Genomic DNA, 23,187 nt, shown 5'->3' on the forward strand with positions numbered 1-23,187 from the left:
TTGGAGGGGCAGCAAAGGGAACCTGTCTTCCGTGCAGTCACGGACTTGTCTTGGCGAACTTGGCCCAGACCTCCGGTCACCTTCTTGCCTTTTCGTCTCTTGACTGCTGTGTAACAAAATCGGCTCGCTATTGACAACGTCAAACCCGTGGGAGAGTTCCGGGACTGTTTGAGAGAGCCGGGCCATGATGAGACGACTCGAAGGACGGGTTCAGCAATGGAACTGGGTTTCACTCCATCTCGTTGACATCAGCCGGTGTTCGGCTTGCCAGCGGGATGGCTTGTTTCCCGTCGTCTCCTAGGCCCCCTTACACAGGCTCTGGCGATGACTCGCACTGTTCACCCTGTGGTGGTCAAAGGTCTCATATCTCAAGTCCCCAAGGTCCCCGCCGTGGAAGCATCGCCGTCCACGGAGCGGGCCCCATCTCCCCCGCACACAGCAAAGAAAGGAAGTACACTGTGCAACAGCGGGCCATATCGGTGCTGAACTAACTGCTGATCAGGCTGACAGACGGTGTTTGTCCCGTCTCTGCGGATTTTAGCCCGCTCCTGGTGCCTTAGTTGTCTTTCAAAGCTTCCAAGCCAGATCCCAAACACATCCCACACCTCATTGCTGGCCTTGATAGGCCTACCCCCCGATCCAAGGGTTCGACTGCAGGTAGGTAGGTGCTTGGTCCATTCCTACACTAGGACTGGATGGTCCCGTTAACCCGCTTGCTGGATTGTCGCGATCAGCCCCTGCGATCCCTGTCGGGCAATCTGCAGAACGCACCTCTTCCATCCACTCACGGACCGTCAGGTCGCCGGCGCCTCTTCTCTTACTTTAAGTGCTCCTCCACCGCGGCGGGCAACAGCTGGAGGCCAATATATCCTCTCACACCATGGCCCACCAGCCCGGCTTTACCATATTGCTCTGAAATATCCCGACTGCCTGCTACCCCTCCTGATACCCTGCTACACTACTACCCTAACTGCTACCCTCTGACCCCAGATCGAGCCGGGACGTGGTACCAGACCCGCCTGTCAAGAGCCGAGTCCTGAGCTTGTACGGCAGGGCTGTTGCTGCACCTGAACACAGATGATAAAAGCAGGCGGCCCTGCAGCTTTCACCACCTGGGCAAACAAGACTCGAACTTCTCTTCCGGCTCCCCTCCGTTCGATTCCGACTCGGAACACTGCGCATTTGTCTTGTGCTGCTGCTCCCGACCTTTGGCCAGCACATCCCTACCACCTGCTTCCACGGTGTGAACTTGATGGTATCCAGACCGGTGGCGCTGTGATACAAGACAACGTCAACCTTCGACACCCACGCGTGCCCTCGGCTGGCCACAGAGCTGGTCCAACCATCCAACCACAGCTGGCCCTGTCTTCATTTGTGGCTTCTGCAGCTGCACGAGACCCCTGCTCCTCGGCGAGCATCACCGCCAAACACCAGAGACAGCATCAAGATCGCAAGATCCCAGATCCCGGGCTCTCACCCTTGCCACCTCCCTGCAAGAGCTCGGCACACACTGTTGGCTCGAGGCTCGACTAGTGGCCTACCATTGTTTCTCCCCCGCTGAGACAAGGCCTCACTTCCGACCCTTCAACCCGGCTACCCGGATTCGTATATGTGGCTGCTCTCGCCCGGCAGCAAGTGGCTCTCTCTAGTGTACGGCTGCCCACCTTTTGCAGATCAGCTTTCTGACCAGTTCCAAGACAAGAGACTGACCGAGTAATGAAAAGGCTCGGATCCCCTCTTCTATTCATCCATTTGTGATCCCGCCTCCCCCAATGTCTACAGTGGTCGACTTTGCTCCTCACGACTTTGGCCGTCATCCCATGCTGGACGTCGACAGCATGTCTCGACCACATCACAGCTACCACGAGGGATATGCCCCCGGACATGGGCACTACGCTCCAGAGCACCCACCGTACCCACCACCACAGCCCCCTCACCTCACCCAGCCTACACGGCTGCCCTCCATGGCCACCATGATATCGACTGCAGGAGCAAGCCACCCTCCTGCAATGCCAAATGGACGAGAAGTCTCCTACCCGGGAGGGAAACCGGGCTACTATTCAGACTACGCAACCCCCTCGCCAGTCGGGCAGACACCTCCGCAGTTCCCTGGTCCGAGCAACGACCCCCATGCCTTCTCCAGGCGGGCAGTCGACATCCGGCGCTCGCCCACCCTATCATCAACAGCCAGTGACCGGTCATCTGACGAGGTAGCCCATGAGATGCGTCTGAGGCAAATGAACAGCTTCCGAGACCACCACAGCCAAGGGCTCCCACGACAGTATCCCCATCAATCCCCCCGTTCAAGAGGGAGTTCCCTCCACCACGACAGCGCTCTCCCACCAGTATTGATGGGCGGCCCCTCTGCCAGCCCTTACGTCCCAGCATCAGCATACATGAACGGCCGCCCGCCACCGCACCTCCCCCAAAGCCCATCAAACAGCACCCAAGCCAGCGCCTCCCCAAGACAAGAGGGGAAATCCATGAGCATATCCAACCTCCTCAGCTCAGACAGCGCCACCACCACCACTACCTCCTCCTCCACCTCCCACCCAAACACCACCACAACCATGAACACCACCACCTCCCACCCCTCCTACCCACCCCCGGCCCCCTCCCCCATCCCCTCAACCTCGGAATACCGCATCTCGGTCCGCCAACAACCTTACGCCGCCCGCTCCTGCGGCTTCGGCGAGCGCGACCGCCGAGTAATTGACCCACCCCCCATAGTCCAACTAACAATCCACGACCCCTCCCTCTCCCCAGAGGAACTCTCCCGCCGGCTCCGGCACCAATTCTCCGTGGTCCACTGCTCCATCTACGACGACCGCGGCGAGCGCGACATGTCAGCCATGCCCGAAGACTTCCGTCAACAACGCCGTCTCATGGGCACCCTCGTCGCCTCCCCTTTTGTCGGCCAAGACGAAAACGGGGAGGAGGGCTGCTTCTTTTGCTTTCCTGACCTGAGCTGCAGGACACCTGGGAGTTTCAGGTTGAAGTTTGCGCTTGTGGTGCTGGATCCAATGAGTATGCGAATGGGGGATAGGAGTAAGATTGTGGCTACGGCGATGAGCGAGGTTTTTTGCGTGTATAATGCAAAGGATTTTCCTGGTATGAAGGCTAGTACGGGGTTGACGAAACGGTTGAAGGAGCAGGGGTGTCTGATTAGTATCAAGAAGGGGAACGAGAAGAGGGAGACGCCTGGGGGTGGGGGTGGGGGTGGTGGGAGGAGGGGGGCCGAGGAGGTTGAGGAGGAGGAGGAGGAAGGGGAGGGGGATAGTGAGGGGGAGGGGGAGAAGAGGGGGAGGAAGAGGGTGAAGAGGAGCGCGTGACTAGCTGGGGTGTTTTGTTGTTTGTTCCTCCTCCCTTTTTGGAGGGGGGCAGGGGATGGTGATGATGATTATGATGATGAGAGGACACCGCTCAGAAAGGGCGGAGAGAAGAGTGGCGGGTGGCATTTGAAATGCTAACGCCACGGTGGCAACAACAACCACAAGCAACAGAGCTGAACTGGTCAACCACACAGACAAGTTCAGATGCTTTTTTTTCCAGCAAAGAGCGAACAGATACCCCATCATCTTGTTTTTTTGATCTCCTATTTCACTTTTCTTTCCGAGAAAACACCCACATGACGGAACAACAGCAACAATTACGAAGGGACGAACTGGACAAAAGCAAACGGGAAAAGTTCGGGGCCACGGAACACAGGGGGACCAAAACGGACTGCGAGTATGGAAAAACTAGAGTCTCCTCCGGGTTGGATGTTTTTTTTTCCTTGCTCTTTTTGGGTGTAACTGGTGTCGCTTGAACTAGATCTCTTTTATGAGACTTTTGGTATCACGGTTCAGTTGGCGAGGGCGACGACAGAGTTAAGAGTGAGCATGTCAAGCTTGTGCATTTCGTTCTGCTTTTTGCTTTTATGGTCTTACCGATACGGAGAGAAAGACTGGGAAACAAGTTCTGTATGCATTTTGCATCTTAGCGAGCTTTCTAAGAGAGAAGAGAGAGAGATACCAAATAAATATCGATCAAAAGTGTTCTAATCATTCATGAGGCCTGTTCCGGTTTGACCAGTGGTTAAATTGTCAATGATAGAGATTGGGGGTGTAGTATGAGTTTGGCATGAGAAAATGACCTGAGGTGCTTGAGCGAGCGAGTGAGTGAGTGAGCGTGCTGTCCAGCTAATTCAGCATGAGTATGTTAAGCGAGAGCGTGAGCAAGAAAGCTCACCTCGCCATAAAAAGATAAAACGTCACTACGCGGGACACCTCTCTCAACCCCATCACCAGATCCAGTATCCCGGCCTATCCTTCACAACCTCTCAACTTCGGCAATCTCAACCGCAAAACCGCATGTCTAAAACAACCCTCACAACCTTCCCATGTCTCAAAGTGAGGTGGCGTGCTACATACCCCCAGAAAAATAAACAATACCTCTGACTCAACCCACAATCGGGAAACCTCCCATTGGTGATTCATACCTTTCCCTCCTCATGCATACTGTGCAGCAAGCCACCACCCCCAAAAAAGCAACAACAACACACCTATCTACATATACATACATACACACTAGAAATTTCCATACCGTGCCGATCACCCCAAAAGAACAAAACCAACCCCCATCCTCTTTCGGACCCCTTCCACCCCTCCTAACTGGCCACAATCCCCCTTTCACCGGTTTCACCACAGTGCGCGCGCCGCAATGTTTCCTTTCTTCTTTTCCCGGTGTGATAGAGAGCACATATGTAAGACTACACTAGTATACATGTAGGTTGCCGATCTCCCTCTTCTAGTCGCTTCCCATATGCAAATGCACCTCCAACCAACCCACAACAAACCCGGTTTTGTACACGACAAACCCAAAACAAGCATCATCCTTGTTCACTTTGGGAATCACCACATCCGACTGAGGAAGGGAACAAGAAAATCTAGGAATGTTTGCTCCTGGTTTTGTCTTTCATTCTCTTGGCTGCTTGGAAGAGGTTGGAGGTTGAGCAGGAGGTGGGGTGGGGGTTATACACATCACTCTAGAAAAGGCAAGGCTGTAAATCACAAGTGCGGCTGACGAGCACTGTCAATGAAAGCAAACCCAAAACACCTGCTTTTCATTTTTATAAACCTTCCTGGATATCAAGACCAGAAACCAACAGTGAGTAACTACTGTAGAGACAATTACATTTTAACAAAAGGAAAGAAAAAACCACGATTTGGCCATGCCGGTATCAACTCCGCCTCCCCCCTCCTCCCGTGAATAATGCTTCCTTCCCCTTCCCCCTCCTTATCAATATCTCAAATATACACACCCCTACTCTCTACTCATCATCCTCGCTCTCCTCCTCCTCCTCCTCCTCAACATCCTTCCCCTTCTTCTCAGCCGCCTTCTTAGCCCACTCCTGCGCCTTGGCGCTAACCCTCTCCCTGCTCTTCTTATCCCCATTCTTATCCTCCCACTGCGCCCACCTCTTGAACCAAGTCTTGGCCTGCTTGGGCTTGAGACCCTTGACCTTGCTGCCGCGATCAAACAAATCACGGACAGTGGCGGGATCAGTAGTGCCGACCGAGGTCTCAAGGTCGACAAACTGGTTCCACAAGTCGAATCTCTTGGGGAAGGCGGCGAGAATGGTCTCAAACAGTGAGCGACCCTGTTCGCGGTCGCCGTTGGAAGAGCGGAACTCGAGCGCGGCAAACCTGGGCATCAACTCCAGAATGACGGGCTTCCCGCCTCCCAGCGACTTTTCGGCGCGGGGAAGAAGGGCACGGGCCTTGTCGGGACGGTCATATTTGGTGTGGAGGAAATGGGCATAGTTGATCCAGACGCTGGGGGACTTGGAGCCGAACTTTTTGATGATCTTCTCAAAGAGATCGTCTGCTTCCTATTGCTGGGAGTTAGTGACTGGTCTATCATGAAAATAGATTAGGGCGTGGCTTACCTTGAGCTTGCCAGACTGAATGTAACTGCTGGCCAGACGCTCATAGACTTCTTGCTCATCGTTGTAGGTGCAGGCACGCTTGAAAAGCTCCTCAACAGTCTCCTCTGTGCCATAGGCAACCTCGAGATTGAGGTAAGCAATCCAGACGTTCAGCTTCTCAAGCTCCTCCTTGATGTTGATCGTCTTGATCGCACGCTCAGCCACCTGTCTCGCGCTGGCAAGATCGCTGACTTGCATCTGGAAAGCCATGTAGGCAATCCACAGCTCTGACGAATCAGGCTGACCCAGAAGGAGACGCTCGTAATCACTCGTCGTCTGAGGCCCGTTGACATCAAGCTCGGCTGTCCGGTCTACCTGGGCCCGAGACTCACGCTGCTGCTGCTGCTTCTTCTTCTTGATCGGCTCATCAGTGCTGCCAGCGGCCTTGTCATCTTCATCCAAAGCATCGGCATTCCAGCTGAAACCGCCGGTCTCGAGACCCTTGATGCCTTCTGTTTGGGCATCATCCATCTCGACGTCGCTGTCAACGTCATCATCATCATCCTCATCGTCAGAGTCAGCATTGATAACGAGGGCGCCGCCAGCACCAGCATCGCTCATGTCTTCATCCTCGCTGTCCAAGGCGGCACCAGCATCTTCATCGCTATCCACGTCCATCTCATCGTCGTCCTTAAAGTACGACGGCTTCAGGCCGAGGTTGATGCGCTTTGTCTTCTCCTCCACCTTGAGAACACGAGCCTTGACCTTGTCACCCTCACTGTAGAGCGCCTTGGCGTCCTTGATCGCTCTGTCGGCCATTTCAGAGCGGTGGCACAAACCGGAGAGACGATCAGAACCATCAATGTCGATAAAAGCACCAAAGTCCTCCACCTTGCGGACCTTGCCCGTTACGATTTGACCTTCCTTCAGGTCCGAGAATGTGATTGGGGGCACGTAGTCTTTGCTTAGGATGGAAGGCCTCAAGCTCATCTCTAGGCGACCGTTGCTGACAGAAATGATACGGCCTTTGACAAGCTGGTCAATCTGGAAGTGCTCCTTCCAGTCCTTCAGGTAAGAGTCTGACAAGTTCTTGATCTGGACCATAGCCACGATGTCACCGCCAAGCGTAACAAAGAGACCCTTGTCAGACACATTCTTGACGAACCCACGAAGGACATCGCCCACAGCGATCTTGGTGTCCTTAGTGATCTCCTTGTCTGTGACCTCGAGTCTTGAGCTGAGCACGCGAGAGGGGCGCATCGACAATCTCAGTCTCTTGTTGCTCTTGTCGATATCGAGCACGGCGACACGGACAATTTCGTGCTTGGAATGCTTCAGAGGGTTGGCTTCCTCGTAATCATCCGCAAGATCGCACAAGAAAACAGGTCCAGCCACAGACTCGCTGAGCTTAACAAACACTACGTTGTCGGTAGTCTTGGTGACCTTTCCAGGAAGTACCATGCCCTTCTGGATCTTGTCCCAGGTCAACGGGTTCTCTGCATTGGGATCGCGAGCCGAGAGGTCGAGACGGTTCCTCTCTGCGTCCACGTGGATGACACGGACTTGGAGGACAGAGCCGATAGGGAAACTCTTCGCCACATCCTGCAACTTTGACAAGTCATCGGAAAGCTCAACGGCACTGATTCTGCCGCGAACATTAGGTGACAGGTTGACCCAGATGTGATTCTGAGCGACATTGTTGACAAACGCCAGATGAGTTTGCCCCACCTCAAGCTTCGCGTAGCTCAGAGGCTCTGGGGTAGAGCCTTCTTGAAGATCACTTGGCTTGGCCGAGAGCTCCAGGACCGTGTGGCTTGAGCGGTGAGAAATGGGCAAGAAACGGTGGTTGCGAGCGTCATGAATACCAAGAACACGCACGTCGATGATTTCGCCAGTCTTGAACTTGCCCAAAGGCTTCTTCACGCTGCGAATATCCTCAAACTTGTCAAAGACCTGCGAAACATCGATACGGCCTTGGATGTTGTCGGCAAGGTCAACATTGATCTGTGTATCCTTGGCAGACTTTACCCTCGCCTTAGTGATCTTGCCAATCGGGAGATCTTCCATAGTCAAGACCGACAGATCCAGGGCATTCATAGCCTTGTCGGCCGACTTGCTAGAGGCCTTTGCCTGAACGTCTTCACCACCCTCCAATGGAATAGCAACAACGATACGGTTAAGATCCTTGTCGACCGATGTGATCTTGACAGTGACAGACTGCAGCTTTTGGAAGCCAAAGCTTGGCTTATCCTGGATATCGCGTGGCAGCTTGGTCTTGGGGAGCAGCGCTGTCAGCCTGCCAGCAAACTGGACGAAGGCGGCCGTGGCAGTGATGTTGCGAATGAAGCCAGGTACAACGTCACCCACACGTGCGCGGTCAATTGTGTGAAGAAGCTTGCCCTTCTTCGCCGCTTCGACAAGGCTTGGCTTGTGAGAGAGGATGATGGACCGACGAGCTTCGTTCTTTTCAAGAACAACCAGTTCCGTAAGAGTCTGATTGACGTGGATCTTCTTGAGCGCAGACTGTGTTTTGCTGACCGACTTGTCGGTAAGGTGTCTGACAGGGAGGATGGCCTTCAACGAGCCCTCGACGAGCTCGACAAAGATATCGTCTTCTGTCTTTTGTGTGACCTTAGCGGTAACCAAGTTGCCAATTTGGAGCTTCTTCAGTGCAACCTGTTTCTCCAAACCAAAGGCTGATGGGTCCTTGCAGGACACAATCATTCTCTTTTCCTCAGGGTCAAAGCTGAGGACGTAAACACTAATAGTCTGGCCCTCACGGAAATGCTCCTTGGGATCCTGGATGTAGGCCTCGCTCATCTCAGACACCGGAAGGAAACCACGAAGCTGTCCGTAAAACTGAACGATAGCACCCCGATCCAGAAGCTTAACAATGGTACCGAACGTCTGAAGCCCGACGGCAAGCTCGTCATATGACTTGACCGGAGGAGCATCGGAGTTCACCAGTGTCTTCTTCAAGGTAAGCCGCAGCTGATGTCTTGCTGGGTTGGTTGACAGGACACGGGTCTTGACCTTCATTCCTTCCCTGAATTTCTTCTCGGGGTGCTGCAGATGGACATCGGAAAGATGCATTTCAGGAACCAGACCGGAAATACCCTCGGCAACCTTCACGATCAAACCGCCAAGCCCGTGCTCGTTGACGACCAACTTTTCAACCACACCCGGCACCACCACTCCCACGGGGATGTCTTGTATTCTCAAGAATGGCTGCTCCAAGACACTCTTCTCCATCGACAGGTTGTACATCCCATCGAAAGGATTGTAGCCAACTACACGAGCAGCGTGGACGGACCCAACCTTGTAAGGGCCGCTGGTCTCGAACAGCGAGTCCACCTTGCCATCCTTCACTCTGGAGATGTGCACGAAGCCTGGTACACCCTCGACACCAACATCGACATAGAGACCAATTTCGGGCTCAACCCTTTGAACAGTGCACTTTTCAATGATGGTAGAATGGGCGAGAATGTCCACTGGCAATGATTCGATGCCGTTCTTGGTTTTGGCGATTTTCGGTTTAAGTGACAGCACGTGTGGCAGCAGGGAAATGCCGAGTTTGGGCTTTCTTGCGGTGGGGAAATTGCAAATGATCCTAGCCTTGATCCGCGAGCCAACCTTGTACTCGTCCACAATGTCAACGGCACCAGGGCCAGCGTTTGAGTGAACCAGATCAGCAGTCACATCCAAATGACCCATCACCTTGCCCACAAGGCCGTGCTCGGTGACTTCGGAAACCAGGATATCGGCCGCGGTGCCTGGTAGGAACGAGCCGATAGTCGTGGCCTCGGATGGGAAGCTTTTGATGCTGCCGATGCGGTCCTCCAAGATGGAAAGCTGTACAACCTTGCCGCTGGCAGCTTTGCTGGTCGCAATACAAAGCAGAACTGAGCCAGGCTGAACACTTTCTTCCGGTATGCCCTTGTCGAGTTGTTTCCGAGGCAAAAAGCCCTTCAATTTTGAGTCTGAGATGTTGACATCCATAACAAAACCATGATCCTCCACACTAACAACCGAAGCCATAAGAGTAGTGTTCTCGACGATATCCTGCTCTGACATGCCAGAGTTGGCGAGCGCCGGCTGGAGTGATAGCTCAATGTGGCGCTTGGGCTTTCCGTCGACCGAATCATCGTGTGTTGATACAACGTAGGCGCGAACATACTGGCCCATTCGGAAGATAGTTTGGAGGTCGATGTTCTCGTCGTCCTCGTCTGCTTGATCCTCCTCCTCGTCCTTCTCGGCGATTGCCTGTAACCTTTGTGTAAAGATATCTGAAATAGCCGTAATTGGAACGTGGCCGACGAGGTTGTTGGGAAGCGCAACGGCAACATCGGTGAGGTTGATGCCGCAGACTGTACCGAGCACCAGGGAGCCCTTGACCAAGCGCTGGAAGTTGTTAGCAACGCCATCAATGGCAACCCCATGACGAAGTTCCTCTTCTTACCTTGAAGTTCAAGCTTTCTACCTTGATGGCATCCTCGTCTTTTACAGGTTCTACCTCTCCACCCTTGGACTTGCGTGCCTTCTTCTTCTTGGATTTCTCTCCTCCAGATTTCTTGCTGGCAGCCTCTTCGAAGAGGACATCGTTCTTGGCCTGGATCTGAATTTGCTTTTGTTCGAGGGGGGTCAAGACACTGGCGCCACCTCTGGGAAACAATGGCTCTTCCTCCTTGATCAGAGATGTTGCTGGGGTAGACGGCTTTGATGGTTTTGCGTCGCCCTTCTTGTTGGAGTCCTTGGTTGAATCGCTTCCTTTCGCCCTTTTGGAGGGTCGCGTATCATTTGTAGGCTTTGCCGACTTGGAGACAGAGCCGTCGGGGCCCTCTTTGCGCTTTAACGAACCCATGGCGGATAGTTGATGTTTGGGTCGTTTTAAGTGACGGGAGGCTCGTTCGCAACCACAAGAAGCTGGCACCCACCACAAAAATTTCTGGTGGGTCCTGCCCATTGGCGATAACGATAACAAAAGCGGTGAACGGCACCGGTGGGGCTTTGGAAGAGACCCTGGATCATCCCAGAGTTGACATGGAACACTTCTGCTTCTGCCGAAGATGTTCAACCTGATAATGGGATGAACTACAGATGGCAGTATGACCTACCAAATGGCTAATTTTCTAGCCAAACACTCCATCTTCTGTCCAAATTCGCATTGTTCTCTTTTCTTACATTGGCATCTCTCATGCAAAAGGTCATGCTCAAACCAGGGTTAGGGTAGAGTACAGCAACGCCCCATCACTCACCTCTTCGTTACTTGCCCACCACATGCTCCTCCCCACGTTCACTTGACGCCTGAAACCTTGAAGCCCAAAGATATGGAAAAACTGAACTTCATGGCTGTTGTTGGAGAATTGGACGGGCTGGTTGTTGGTTGCTAACTTCAAGTAGAGTAGTGTATATGTAAAGATACGTGGCCCAAGCTTTCGACGTTGCAGTTCCAGGGACCAGCCGCTGATGCAGTCTTGTCAACGGTGTTTGATTTGGAGTCTTTGGGGGGGGATCATCCTGTCAGGCAATACGGGTGTTAGTGACAGCTTTCACGACGTTGAGCTATGACTGTCTACGGACAATTATTTAGACCGATAGCTGGAGTTGACCGACTGTTTATCCGAGCGAAGAGTGTCTCACATGGAATTTAAACTTTCGGTGTCCAAAAGCCAAGTCTCGCAAATGCATGGCCTGTAAAATGATCCCGTGCGCCCAGAAGCGGCTTTCGGTAGTGCCCCCAACCACTGGGATGACGTATCCGGGGGTCGTTCCTCGGCCACCCACTCAACAAGTCGCGCCGTACCCAAACGCAACCTGAACACATGGCCCAAGGCAACGACAACTAAGAACAAAAAGACGACGAGACAGCCCCCCATCGCCTCAAACCCATACTCCATACGACACTCGAACTCAAGCGACTACACCCTGGACTGGTAGGACACTCGCGAGAACCCCATCAAAGCCGCCATGGCTCCCAGGAAACGAGCAAAGCCGAACCCGGTCCAGCAGAATGCGCCAACAACACAATCATCAGACACTGCGGATCAAATCACATCGCCGGCCGCTTCTACACCCCCACAGAGCATCCCGCCATCTCTGAAAACCAATGGAAGTGGCGATCGCGCATCCAACTTTGGCCCAGGCTCGAAGCAGGTAAGCACCATTATCCCATGCGCACCATCCTCAGGCAGCCCTCTAGGCAACTCTTATTGATTGACACGTAGCAGGTGAACAAGACTCGTAGTTGGTATGGGTCTTTATCGAAGAAGTCTGTAGCATCCACCCAAGTTGCGCGCGAGACCATCTTGGGTGGAACCTCGAAACCTATGGCTACCGCCGACTTTACTCGGTTTGATACAAAGAAGCCTTCTGATATGAGTGGCGACGAAGCACCGACCCCTGCTCCTTCTTCACTATCGAAATCACACGATTCTGGCGTTGGATTCGCGAGCGATGGAACCCGAGCCCTGAAAACACCGAGCTCCAAGACCGTTGTGAAGCCTGCAAACGGACAGGCAGAGGCCAAGACTACGGCTAAGTCGGAGGACGTGGTCATGGAAACCGAAGACAATGGGAAAGAACAAGAAGAGACACCATCTGCCAAATCAGCTACGGATCAGAGTACAGGTCCTACGGTACCCACTGCGTCTGCAGCTACAACTACGCGACCTACATCAACATGGCTAGGAGGGTGGTGGGGAAGCTCACAGCCTCCAGCTCCAGCATCAGCACCGGCCTCGCAAATGGACGTCGCGGAGGAACCAGCCACACAAGCAACACTTGCTGGTAGCCAGGTCCCAGAGAACGCGACACAAGAGCCCGCCCCTCGAGACCCGCCAGAACAACAGTCGCCGGACATAGCCGAGCAAACCGAGGCACAGAACCAAGCACATGCCGCTACTGGTGGAGGTTATGGATCTTGGATCTGGGGTTGGGGAGCGGGAAAGAGCGTACCAACTTCACAGCCAGCAAAAACTGCTTCAGATTCTACAACAGACCAATCTTCAGCGGAAGTGCCCAGAACAGACAGCACCAGCGACTCAGCGAAGGAGCCCGAAGACACCATCATGCAGGGTGCCCCACCAATCGAGGAGACTCCGGCGCCCTCAGGTTCTACAACATCAGACCCAGCCCCAAAAACAGGCTCAACATGGGCATTCTGGTCTCGACAATCAGGGCCAACATCGGGAAAGAAGTCAGCCGAAGATTCCGACGAAGGTCAGCTTGCGGTGATGGGTGAAAGCTCGGAACACCGCCCACAGAGAGCCAAGTCCATGGAGTTCAAAGGCTCTCCAACCAAGGAAACCCCTATCAAATCTGGTAAAAAGGAGGAACCAGCCAAGGATCTGTCGATCAAGTCTGGCAAGACTGGGAAGAAGGAAGAGTTGGCCAAAGCTTCAGCCAGTCCGCCAGGCAAGGCAGCTTCCATCAGGAGATCCAAGAGGGACCGTCCAGAATCGATGGAAATCGATGACACGACCCCCATTCGTCCTGGTACCCCCAAGGCAGTGGAAGCTCCGGCCAAGGGGGCTGCGCAGAAAACACCAGCCTCATCAACAAAAACTACCGCACCCAACCTTGTGCTTCCGTCTTTTAATGGAACCTACAAACTCAAAGAAAACCCCTCGATCGTCAAGCAAATCACCCGTATTCTTCTTCGAGGAAGCCAAGCTCCTTCAAACAAGCACGTCTACATCTCCAAAGACCTCCCCAAAATAAAGAAAGCGATTGCCATCGGCGTTCATGGGCTCTTCCCCGCGAACTATCTCAGGACAGTCATCGGCCAGCCAACAGGCACATCGATCAAGTTTGCCAACCACACCGCCGACGCCATTAGACGCTGGGCAGATAAACATGGCTGTGGAGACTGCGAAATCGAAAAAGTAGCCTTGGAAGGTGAAGGCAAGATTGGGGAAAGAGTAGAAAACCTCTGGAACTTGCTCCTCAACTGGATCGACCAGATCAGATCGGCTGAATTGATCCTCATCGGGTGTCACTCTCAGGGTGTGCCAGTGAGTATCATGCTCCTGGCCAAGCTAATCGAAATGGGCGTGGTCAACAAGGCCAGGGTCGGTGTCTGTGCCATGGCGGGGGTTTCTTTGGGACCATTCCCCGATTACAGGACTAGTATGGGGTATTTGATGGGCTCGGCGGGGGAGCTGTGGGCGTTTGGGGACCCAAAAAGCGAGGTCAGCCAGCGGTTGGAGGCAGCAATGAAGGTTTGCTTGGGGTACGGGGTGAGGATCACCTTGGTGGGGAGCATTGACGACCAGCTTGTGCCGATGGAGTCGGCTGTTTACGCACCGGTGCACCACCCTTACATTTTCCGAGCGGCGTTTATCGACGGGAGGATCCACGCACCGGATTTTATTGCTCATTTGGTTGGCTTTGCACTGAAGCTGAGAAACTTGGGGGTTTCGGACCATGGGCTGATTAGGGAGCTGAGCACGCCGCTGGCGGGGAGTTTGTACTCTGGGGAAGGCCACTCGAGGCTGTATGATGACGAGCAGGTTTATGATCTTGCCGTGAGCCATGCGCTGGAGACGACGGATGTGCCGGGAGCGAATCCGGCTGCTGAGATGAGTAGAATGGGGGGCGCGCTGGTGAATCCGAATCCGTATCATTTGCCTTGGATCATGAGGGGGTTGCTGGAGGAGGATTTTGTGAAGAGTGAGTTGGGGGAGGAGACGAGGGAGTTGGTGAGGCAGTTTGATGATTGGAAGCCGGTGACCAAGGCGCTGAAGGATGTGAAGTATCGGTTGGAGGCGGTGAGGTCCAAGTTGTAGGAGGATGGCGTTTTCGGGTTGGGTTATTTGCATGGGTGGTAGGTGTTTTTGGTTTGGGGAAGGTGGTAGGCGTTGCTTTTGGGTTGGGTTTGGTGGTTTTTTGGGTGTGACAGTAAGGAGTGGTTGGGGAGTTTTGCTTCGTGACGAGGGGTTGGTCGAGGTGTTCAACAAGAGACGACTTTGGGAACAGATGAGACGGAGAGGGGAGCGTTGGGTTTGGGGCATTTAGAGGCGTGTTTGGTAGACAGGACAGACATGGCTAGCATATTTGGGGGCATATACACAGAGGAAGAGGTGATACTATGAATAAATATATAATCTAACATTACAGTCGACTTGGCCATTGTTGACCTAGGTCGCTGGGGTTAAGCTGAGAGGAGTTCGAGACCACTTCCATGGCCACCACACAGGAGAATCTTCGAATCTTGTTGGCGATTTGCTTGTGGATTGGTGATGCTTTGTAGGCATGTGCCATAACTCCTCGTGCGTTCCTTAACTTACTCTTCACTCCTTCCCTTGCAGAATCCACTCCTTCCATCGTTCCTCCTTCAATCCCCGCTTGTCCTTTCCGCCATTTCCCCCCACCCCTTTCCCTGCCTTTTCAACTCGAGCTCTCTCTGATGTTAACCTCCACGGCATCACTCCTCAATCTAGTTCGTAGAAGAGATGGGAGTTGCTAGAGGAGGATATGTACCTACCCGTCATTAAACAGACTACGACTTTGTAATAAATAGTGAGCAGCGAAAATACTCCCAAAAAAAAGAATGAAAAAAAGGAAGGAAAAAGGCCAAAACGTGACCAAAAAATGACGACCTATTATGGACTCGAACCTTGGGCATCCGGAAAACGTTGCAGGTTGATTCTCTCGTAACGTGGGAACCACAGGTCAACTGCGAGAGACACTCAAGGCCACTAGGTTATCTGGTTGGAGCCCCTTTATGACTGCTGCTCCCAGACTGACCCTTATGGTGAGTGGCATACGCAACACTGTGTGACTAGAGAAGCGGCTTTGGGACACAACCGTCTGAACGCAAATCAGGGTTACTAGAAATTCTCACCCAGTTAAGCAACCATGAGCAACAGTATGTATATCTCACCAGCCCAGGAAAGCACATTAACTCCCTCTCGTATTTCATAACAGGGCAGCAGAGAAAAACATTTGCTACATCTCCTACTAACCTCTTAGATTTCAACATACGGGCATGGGGTGATTGATATCAATGATGATGTGTAGAGGCCAGCCCATTCATTTCATTCTTTCTCTCTGCTTCTCCTCCTCAATCCCCAGCTATATACCCAGCCCCTCCTCCCCTCCACCACCTCCCCCAATCATCAACAACTAATCCATCCATCCCAGCCCCCATCCGCTATATCACAAAAGAACTTTTTCCACCTCTCTTCCTTCTTCCCTCTTCCATCCCTTGCCCCCCCTCCTCCCAGTCCCCCCCAACAACAGAGAGAAATACAAATGTGTTTTCAACAAAACTAAAAACAAAACGGGTGTGGCAGAATTTCCCCTCCTCACAGCAAGAATGGGTGGTATCATGAATGAAGGCTATGAGAAAACATCAAACAAGTAGAGTAGTACACAAAAGGGTTTCCCAAAAAAACATTGATTGGGAAATAATGGGGGGTAGGTGAAAAAACGTGACGGGGATCTAAACATCGTAATGGTTGTGCTGTGGCGAAAAAAAAAGAAAAAGGAAAATAAAAGGTGTATCCGTAGGGGCGAGTTATATAATAGCAGGTTATAGTGTGTGAAATCGGGAGTCCAAAGGCCCCAGGGGTGAAGTGTACGCAAGGACCAGGTGTGCGGACAGGATGATGTGTGGAGATGGTAGATGGTGACCCTAGCGCGAGTGGCTCTGGTAGGCTTCGGTGAGAACTTATCGCAATGTTAGTAAATATCAGAAATGCCGTGTTAATCATGGAACTCACTATGCAGGATATTCATCTGGCCAGCCCGATCCTCGCAGGCAACTTGGAGACCACTGCCCTCGACAAAGTCAAGCACAACGCTGTTGGGAAGCTCCTGCAACTCAACATCGGGGGTATAAGGAGGCTTGAAGTCGGTGATGTGATACCGCTTGAGAAGACCCGCCGCCTTGTTCTTGGTGGGCAGCATGGCAGTGCCAGAAACAGCACTGAGAATCAAGAAGCCTTGGCTGTCAAGGCAAATGCTCCGGCGCTTCCACAAAAGATTGTCGGGGAACTGGACATTGACATCTCCCATGAAGGCAACAATGCTTGGCTGAGCTGGCGAGGCGGAAGGAGTAGCCGTGGTGGCCCTGGAGGCAGCAGCAACCTCGGCGGCATTCTCCTCCGTGACAGTTGGGGAGATGGACGGGGGACCGGTCTTTCTGCTGTTGGGAACAAGAGTGTTGGAAAGGCGACGCATGAAACGGGACGTCCGGCTGCTCTTGCCCAGGTTGGGGCTAGCAGGGCTCTTCTTGATGCTCTCGGCATCAGAGTCAATCGAGGCTTCAGTCGTACGGACAGGGGAGAGCACGCCGTTCTGATCAATTGAAGAACGACGGCTGCCAATGCTCAGCCGACGCGCAAAGCCACCAGAAGGCGCAGTGTTCTGATGGCTTGAAGGAGGACGGGATGAGGATCTCGAGCCAGGGCTCATGGCTTGCCCAGGAGAGGGGGCAAGGTTGTCGGTAGAGGGGGACTTAGCACCCTTGATGAAGTCTTTGACCACGTTCAGCGAGGACCGTCTCCCAGCACGGGGCACGCCTTGGCCGTCATCTGCAACTGACTCACGATCGTTAGCCGCCGACTGGCTGCCCTTTGAGAGACGACGCTGCAGCAGGGATTGTTTCCTTTCAATCTGGGGTCCATGGTCCAGAGACATCCGGCTTGACAGAGCGCTGAGAGGCCTCGACTGAACCTCCAACGAAACCCGCTTTTGAAGGTCAACCATCAGCGGTGAATGCTGAAGATCGTGTGTGTTGTACTCTGCTGGGTCAAGCTTCTGCTCTGACAGTCTGGTCGGATCTCGCACGATGCGGGCAGTGACCTGAACCGATTCCGGCTTGCCCCGTGGGGGGTTCCCACCTTCAAACATGGAGAGACGATTGACCACCGACCCGGACCTATCGCGCCTGATGATCGAAGCACCATCGGGTGATGACTCCACAGATCCGGGGGGGGAAGGTGTCGGTCTTCCACTCAACGAAGCCGTCCTATCGACCAAGGAAGGTGTCCGTGACGGAATTTTCCCATCTTTTCGAACAGCGAAGAAAGTGGACGATGGACGCTCCTTGGCCACCACCGTTTCCACAGGGGCCCCTGCTTTCCCTGAAAGCTGCTGTAGTGCTTTGATGCGCTCAGAGATACTCGAACCAATTTTGCCTGTCTTGGGCAGCACATCTGCCGCGGGCCGCGGAGCCTTTTGCAGATAGGCACTGGACGAGACAGATCGGGCAGAGCCTGGAACGGCCTCGTTGGGAGACAACATGGAGCTTCGAACGGGGTTCGAGACTGTCCTCGAAAACCTCGACACGGCATCCAAACCTCCGACGGTGTTTCTCTTAGAATTCGCATCGTTGAAGAATGGCGTGATGGGTGACTTGGAGACGGTAATGGGTGTGGCTTGTTGGACCGTGGCAGACTGCAGCTCATCGATAAAACCATCGTTGTCGAACATGCTGATCACCGATTGCCGCTTGTCCGCTCCAGGCGCATCCAACCCCGTCTTGATGGGCTCAGGGACAGGTTTTGGTCTGGTGGCTTCTTCCGTTTCTGCGATTTGAGTATCCGCAACAGCCGGAACCGGTTGCGTTTCTCCCGCTCTTACGTTGGTGATATCTGACCCTATGTTGGATGGCTGTCCAACAGTAGCTGTGTCAATCTGGCTCTCCACGTTGGCGATAGGTTTGGCGTCTTGAGTGGAGAACTTGGAGAGCAGAAGTCGCGCTGGAGATGTTTCTTCCTCGTTTTCGACCGCTCGTGCAGTCTCGGGACCAGTTGCTGAGGGCTCTTCCTTGACGGTTTCTGCAGAACCGGGACTACCTGCGTCTTCGTTGGAGACTCCGGCTGGGAAAGCCGCAACCGAGAACCGGGATACCGGTAAAGTCTGAACTGGAGGCTCCTGTGTCACCGTAGTGTTGGCGGATGCGGGCGCTCCGGCAGCGCTGTCATCTTTCAGAACGGCCGATGCGTCTTCCATGGGTGCAATGATGCTTGTTGCCTGACCATCCAGAGATAGAGCGTCCGGTTTTTGACCGTTGGTCTCGGTTTGCTGGATCTCCTTTTCAATGGGAGTTTCCTTGCCCTGGTCCTTACCGAGAATGGTTTCGTCTGTAGAATCCGAGAGAGACGAAGCCTGGGTTGAATCACCGATATCAGAAGAGGCCAGGGGCGATGGAGGGTGCGAGTCTGTCTGAGCATCGACAGAGCCCAAATCAGTCACGATTTCAATCTCAATGCCTGAATCGGCTTTGTCGATAACGGCAGCTTCCTCTCCCGCAGCTTCAGGTGAAGCGCTTTCCATTGTCACCTCCTGTGGAGTTTCGAGGTGGTTGTCGTCTGCCAGACCTGGAGTGGTGGGTGCCGGAGAAACATCGCCTGCAGACAGGCCCTCCGCGGATTGCGAGTTCATCATCTTTTTCTTTTCTCTCAGCTTCATAGCCTTCAAAAGCCGTGCTTTTTCGGGTGAGATCGTGTTCGGCTTGCTTGGTGGCGGGGCAAGTGTGGCCGTAGGCACTGGTGCTGGGGCGGAGGCCGGGATGTCGCTACTGGTCAATGGTCGAGCAGGATCGTCTTCGACAGGCTTGGTTGGCGCCAGATCTGGAAACGGATTCTCCGGCTCCTCCTTAATCGGCGATTCCAGGACGTCTTCGTCGTCGGCAGAACGACCTTTCTTGGAAACCTTGGACAGTGCCTTGACACTAGAAGGCATTGATGCCACAAGTTTGGCAGTCCCGCCTCCAGGAGTCTTGGGGCGCCCTGACGCCTCAGCTGAGGGCCTTGGACCGAGCCTTACTTTTGGTTTGGGGTAAGGATACGAGCTGCTAGGATAGAGGTCAAGCGAGGACATGCGCCTCCCCGCGTCATCGAACGACTGAGCCGGCGAAGAGGGCCTGTCAACACCCGTAAACTGAGGAGGATCTTGTCCGTCGGTGAATCTGGAAGCGTCGGGTATCGTGGCAAGATCTGCGTTGAGCTTCACCGGAGGCTGTACAACATATTGGCCCGGAGACCCAGGGCGATCGTGTTCCTGCACAGTCGATTGTCTTTTGCGATCTCGTTCCTCTTCCTCTTCTTCCTCGGCAATTTCCACCAATCGTCTTCGGCGCAACGAACTGGTAGAAGATGAAGTCGAACCCGAAGCAGCGTGGAGTGAGCAAGCAGCCGAGAGCTTGGTGTCCTTCAGTTCCTTCGCCTCGGTGATCTCAAACACTGTATCGTGGGGCGAGAAGCGGTCGCAAACAGAATCAAAGTGAACGGTCACCCGCGCTGTCGGTTGTCAATCTTCAGCTGCTTCAACAAAGACAAGGGAGTGCCCTAGGAAGGGCGGGGTGAAACAAACCTTGGACCAATCTGGAACAATCCTCAGGCAGGTATTTGATGATGACATTCCGACGCCTGTATCTCAGATATCCGTACAGCGGCGACTTGTCTGTATACTCTGCTATGTTGTTTCGAAGCTCGACAATCCCGCCGGTGCCCTGACCCAGAAGCTCAACTTCATCGCGGCTAGCATACTTGAGCAAGAACCTGGTGGTTTCAGCATAATGTTAGCAAGCAGTTCCCGGGTAGCTAAGGTAAGTTGGAGGTGTAGCTGGGGGCCAAGGGGCAAAAGTCATGACTGGGCGCAATAAGGATTTCAGGGATGCGGGTTGCTTTCAGGGAACATACCATCCCCCCGCCTCTGCAACGGCTGCTTCATATGCCTCCTTGACTCGCGGGTCGTCCAATCCATTCAACGACATCTCGGTATACCGCGCCTGTCGAAGGTGGCGCGCCTAGTCACCTCTACCTGCGACCAGAGGATGAAGCGGATGATTGTGGTTAAACTGGCTTCTCGCTGCCTCGACCGCGATGCCGGCGTGGTGCGGAAGATATAATCAAGAACAAATTCAGGGGTTGTAGGCAAGGCTGAACCGTTTTTATCGCACGTAGGTGAGCCGCGTCGTCTCCATGGGGTTGATTGGATATATCCGTCTCGAGGCGTTGTGGCAGCCCGGATGTAAGGCGCGCAAGATCATGGAACGGGATCTTGGATCGGCGCCAGCGTTGCAGCAGCAGATCAATCCAACAGTCGGCGGTTGCTTGGAAAGCAGCTTGTTTTTCTCTTAAAGAATGAATCAGACCACAAAATCCGAGCAAACAGCAAATCTCTTCAACAGTCAAGTTGTCTCAATCTCGAATGGTGGAGCTCCGGGCTTGACCGTTGGCAACGACGTTAATTGGGTAATTGAGATCAGATGCACTTCCGTAACGTGGCTCCGTTGGGCATTCGTTCCAGTGGTCGCGTGTAGAATTTAGTTGGGTTGGGTAAAGTAGGTGGGAAAGAAAGAGAAGAGGCAATAACAGGACAAAAGAGAGCAATCAATAATTCAATCAAGAAAAAGAAGACGACGAAGTAACCGTAAGTAGAGAGAGAGAGAGAGAGAGTGTGTGTGTGTGTGTGTTCGACGAGGGGTGGCAGCAGCAGGACAGAGAACTGAAGCTGTGCCGTTGCTCTCTGCTTGGGATGCGCCTGCTTCGCAAACGAACTGGGAAAAGGGGGCTCGTCGCGAGAGAGAAAAAAAAAATGATCAAGTTAATTATGAGGGGATGCGATCAAAAGGAGGTTGAGAGGCGTCTGGCGTCTGGCTGCTTGCCGTCGCTCCGTCACGGCGCTCCTCCTGGTGAGATAATTTATCTGCCATTGGCCACTGAATGGGCGAGCAGCAAGGGTGGGGAGCGGGAGACGAGAATGGTCCCAGCACAGGGCATCGTGAGAGTGGGGATCTTGCAGAGGGGTCCAGGAACCGGGCCATGGTGTGAATTTCAGGGGTACCTTTCGGTCTTGGTCTCTCTCCTCACGCATAACATTTGTTAAAGAACATGGCGTGCTCAGGTAGCATTCTGGGGACAGTCAGGATAGTTAGCCTTCATGAGAGAGGTAAGGTACACTGAGGAATAGTATGGGAATGGCGTCTTTGTAGCTTCAGAATACCATGTTCATCTCCCAAGACCAGGTGGGCTGTTGAAATTGGTGAATCTCTTCAACTTTCCCAAACTTCAGCTTCAGTCATTTTCTCCTGGAGCCCGAAGGAGGACCCCTGCAGGCCATGCCCAGCACACTTGACCCCTTTGGGAAACCCCCATCTTCCGTTTCAACGGCGCTAAGTTTCGCCTTGGATTCCACTCCAGTTTGATGTCGAAGGCGACCCGAATTCTAGAAACAGAGGGGCGATGCTGTACAGAGAAGTAGTTGTCGCTAATTCATCACTGAGAACAAGCACATCACCAACCAAGTCTGACTGCATCGGAACCACATACCATGGGCATCTCGTCCTTCCTAACAGAGGACGTTGTGGAGTCGGGGATGAAACGTGGTGACAGCTGTGCCATGTGCAGACGTTTTTAACACCCGGGGAATTTTGTCCCACCACAACCACCACCCAACAGCGCGGTATGCACCCACGTTGCATCGTTCGAGAACCTTGGTGTAAACCACAGACACGCTTTGACCTTTTGTGACCGAGATACAGCCCCAGTTCTTTCTTCCATTCGCCAGCATTATCGTCTTAACTCCTCGCATCTTTAATGTTGCAGCCACGAGGGTCCGTGCGTCTCGATATCAAGACCAATCATCATGAAGTCGTGGAAGAAGGACGGCAGGACACTTGAACGTCGTCTGATGGCCAAGATAAACAATTGGGATTGTTTCGACGGGAGATCTTCCCATGGGATTATTGTCACACTTGATTCTGCGGTCGAAGACACAGCCGATCTCTGTGCAGCCTACTATCAGAACGTCAGTTTCACGACTTTATACTTTAACTCTACCAACCCTATTCACGGCATGCTATATACGCATAGAGTAAAGAACTAACCGTTGTTCAGAGATCATATCTATCCATTCCTCCCGTGGTCTGGGTCTGTCATATTTCAAGATCCAAGCTATTTGGTTGGCATGGTGTGAATTTAAGCATGTAAGGTACGGTACTTAAGTAAAACCTCACTGCTGTAGCTGCTTGCGGCAACAAAGAAAGCGGAGCAAAAGGGGGAGGTTTATCCACACCAAAACTGCTCCCATGACCAAGTATCACAAGAACAAAGAACTCATCACGGAGCCGAGCGTGCCATGGAAACTACTAGTCATTATGTCCTGAACAAATATACTCATGCATGAACAACCTCAGGTCAACAAGCCACTATGACAGCTCACCTCTTCATCCCACTCCTCACCATGTCCTCCCCCACCCCCTATTGCAACACCTGTAAAAGATCACCCCCAGAAGTAATCCTCCTCCCCTGCATCAACAGCTCCCA

The 23,187-nt window shown here is 53.2% G+C and overlaps 5 protein-coding genes across 5 annotated transcripts; 2 read left to right on the forward strand and 3 right to left on the reverse strand.

The window, feature by feature from the left end:
- Window positions 1-1,132: 1,132 nt before the first annotated feature.
- On the forward strand, window positions 1,133-3,332 carry QC764_706330 (uncharacterized protein; the record flags this gene model as incomplete). Its single annotated transcript, XM_062950275.1, has 3 exons — window positions 1,133-1,648; window positions 1,725-2,897; window positions 3,120-3,332. The coding sequence occupies exons 1-3, from the start codon at window positions 1,610-1,612 to the stop codon at window positions 3,330-3,332; spliced, it is 1,425 nt and encodes a 474-aa protein (XP_062796272.1). The 5' UTR covers window positions 1,133-1,609.
- A 52-nt stretch (window positions 3,333-3,384) lies between these two features.
- Window positions 3,385-10,871, reverse strand: RRP5 (rRNA biogenesis protein rrp5; the record flags this gene model as incomplete). Its single annotated transcript, XM_062950276.1, has 4 exons — window positions 3,385-4,173; window positions 4,231-5,872; window positions 5,930-10,309; window positions 10,368-10,871. The coding sequence occupies 3 exons, from the start codon at window positions 10,869-10,871 to the stop codon at window positions 5,312-5,314; spliced, it is 5,445 nt and encodes a 1,814-aa protein (XP_062796273.1). The 3' UTR covers window positions 3,385-4,173; window positions 4,231-5,311.
- A 61-nt stretch (window positions 10,872-10,932) lies between these two features.
- Window positions 10,933-11,596, reverse strand: QC764_0114580 (uncharacterized protein; the record flags this gene model as incomplete). Its single annotated transcript, XM_062941212.1, has 3 exons — window positions 10,933-10,965; window positions 11,164-11,298; window positions 11,549-11,596. 3 exons carry the CDS (start codon window positions 11,594-11,596, stop codon window positions 10,933-10,935), a joined length of 216 nt encoding a protein of 71 aa, XP_062796274.1.
- On the forward strand, window positions 11,408-15,080 carry QC764_706360 (uncharacterized protein). Its single transcript, XM_062950277.1, has 2 exons — window positions 11,408-12,061; window positions 12,136-15,080. Exons 1-2 carry the CDS (start codon window positions 11,876-11,878, stop codon window positions 14,692-14,694), a joined length of 2,745 nt encoding a protein of 914 aa, XP_062796275.1. The 5' UTR covers window positions 11,408-11,875; the 3' UTR covers window positions 14,695-15,080.
- Window positions 15,081-16,178: 1,098 nt separating this feature from the next.
- Window positions 16,179-22,377, reverse strand: QC764_706370 (uncharacterized protein). The gene is made up of 4 exons (XM_062950278.1): window positions 20,560-22,377; window positions 20,231-20,418; window positions 16,633-20,157; window positions 16,179-16,579 (listed from the first exon to the last, which is right to left on the reverse strand). Exons 1-4 carry the CDS (start codon window positions 20,631-20,633, stop codon window positions 16,545-16,547), a joined length of 3,822 nt encoding a protein of 1,273 aa, XP_062796276.1. The 5' UTR covers window positions 20,634-22,377; the 3' UTR covers window positions 16,179-16,544.
- Window positions 22,378-23,187: the final 810 nt, after the last annotated feature.

This window comes from Podospora pseudoanserina, assembly GCF_035222485.1.
Source record: "Podospora pseudoanserina strain CBS 124.78 chromosome 7 map unlocalized CBS124.78p_7.2, whole genome shotgun sequence".
NCBI lineage: Eukaryota > Fungi > Ascomycota > Sordariomycetes > Sordariales > Podosporaceae > Podospora > Podospora pseudoanserina.

Bases quoted from the DNA above. Each gene is read 5' to 3' on its own strand.
- QC764_706360 (XM_062950277.1), top strand. From the start codon at position 11,876: ATGGCTCCCAGGAAACGAGCAAAGCCGAACCCGGTCCAGCAGAATGCG. The intron at 12,062-12,135 runs GTAAGCACCATT...GACACGTAGCAG, and splicing joins TTGGCCCAGGCTCGAAGCAG to GTGAACAAGACTCGTAGTTG.
- QC764_706370 (XM_062950278.1), bottom strand. From the start codon at position 20,633: ATGTCGTTGAATGGATTGGACGACCCGCGAGTCAAGGAGGCATATGAA. The intron at 20,419-20,559 runs GTATGTTCCCTG...TGAAACCACCAG, and splicing joins GTTGCAGAGGCGGGGGGATG to GTTCTTGCTCAAGTATGCTA. The intron at 16,580-16,632 runs GTGAGTTCCATG...CATTGCGATAAG, and splicing joins CCAGATGAATATCCTGCATA to TTCTCACCGAAGCCTACCAG.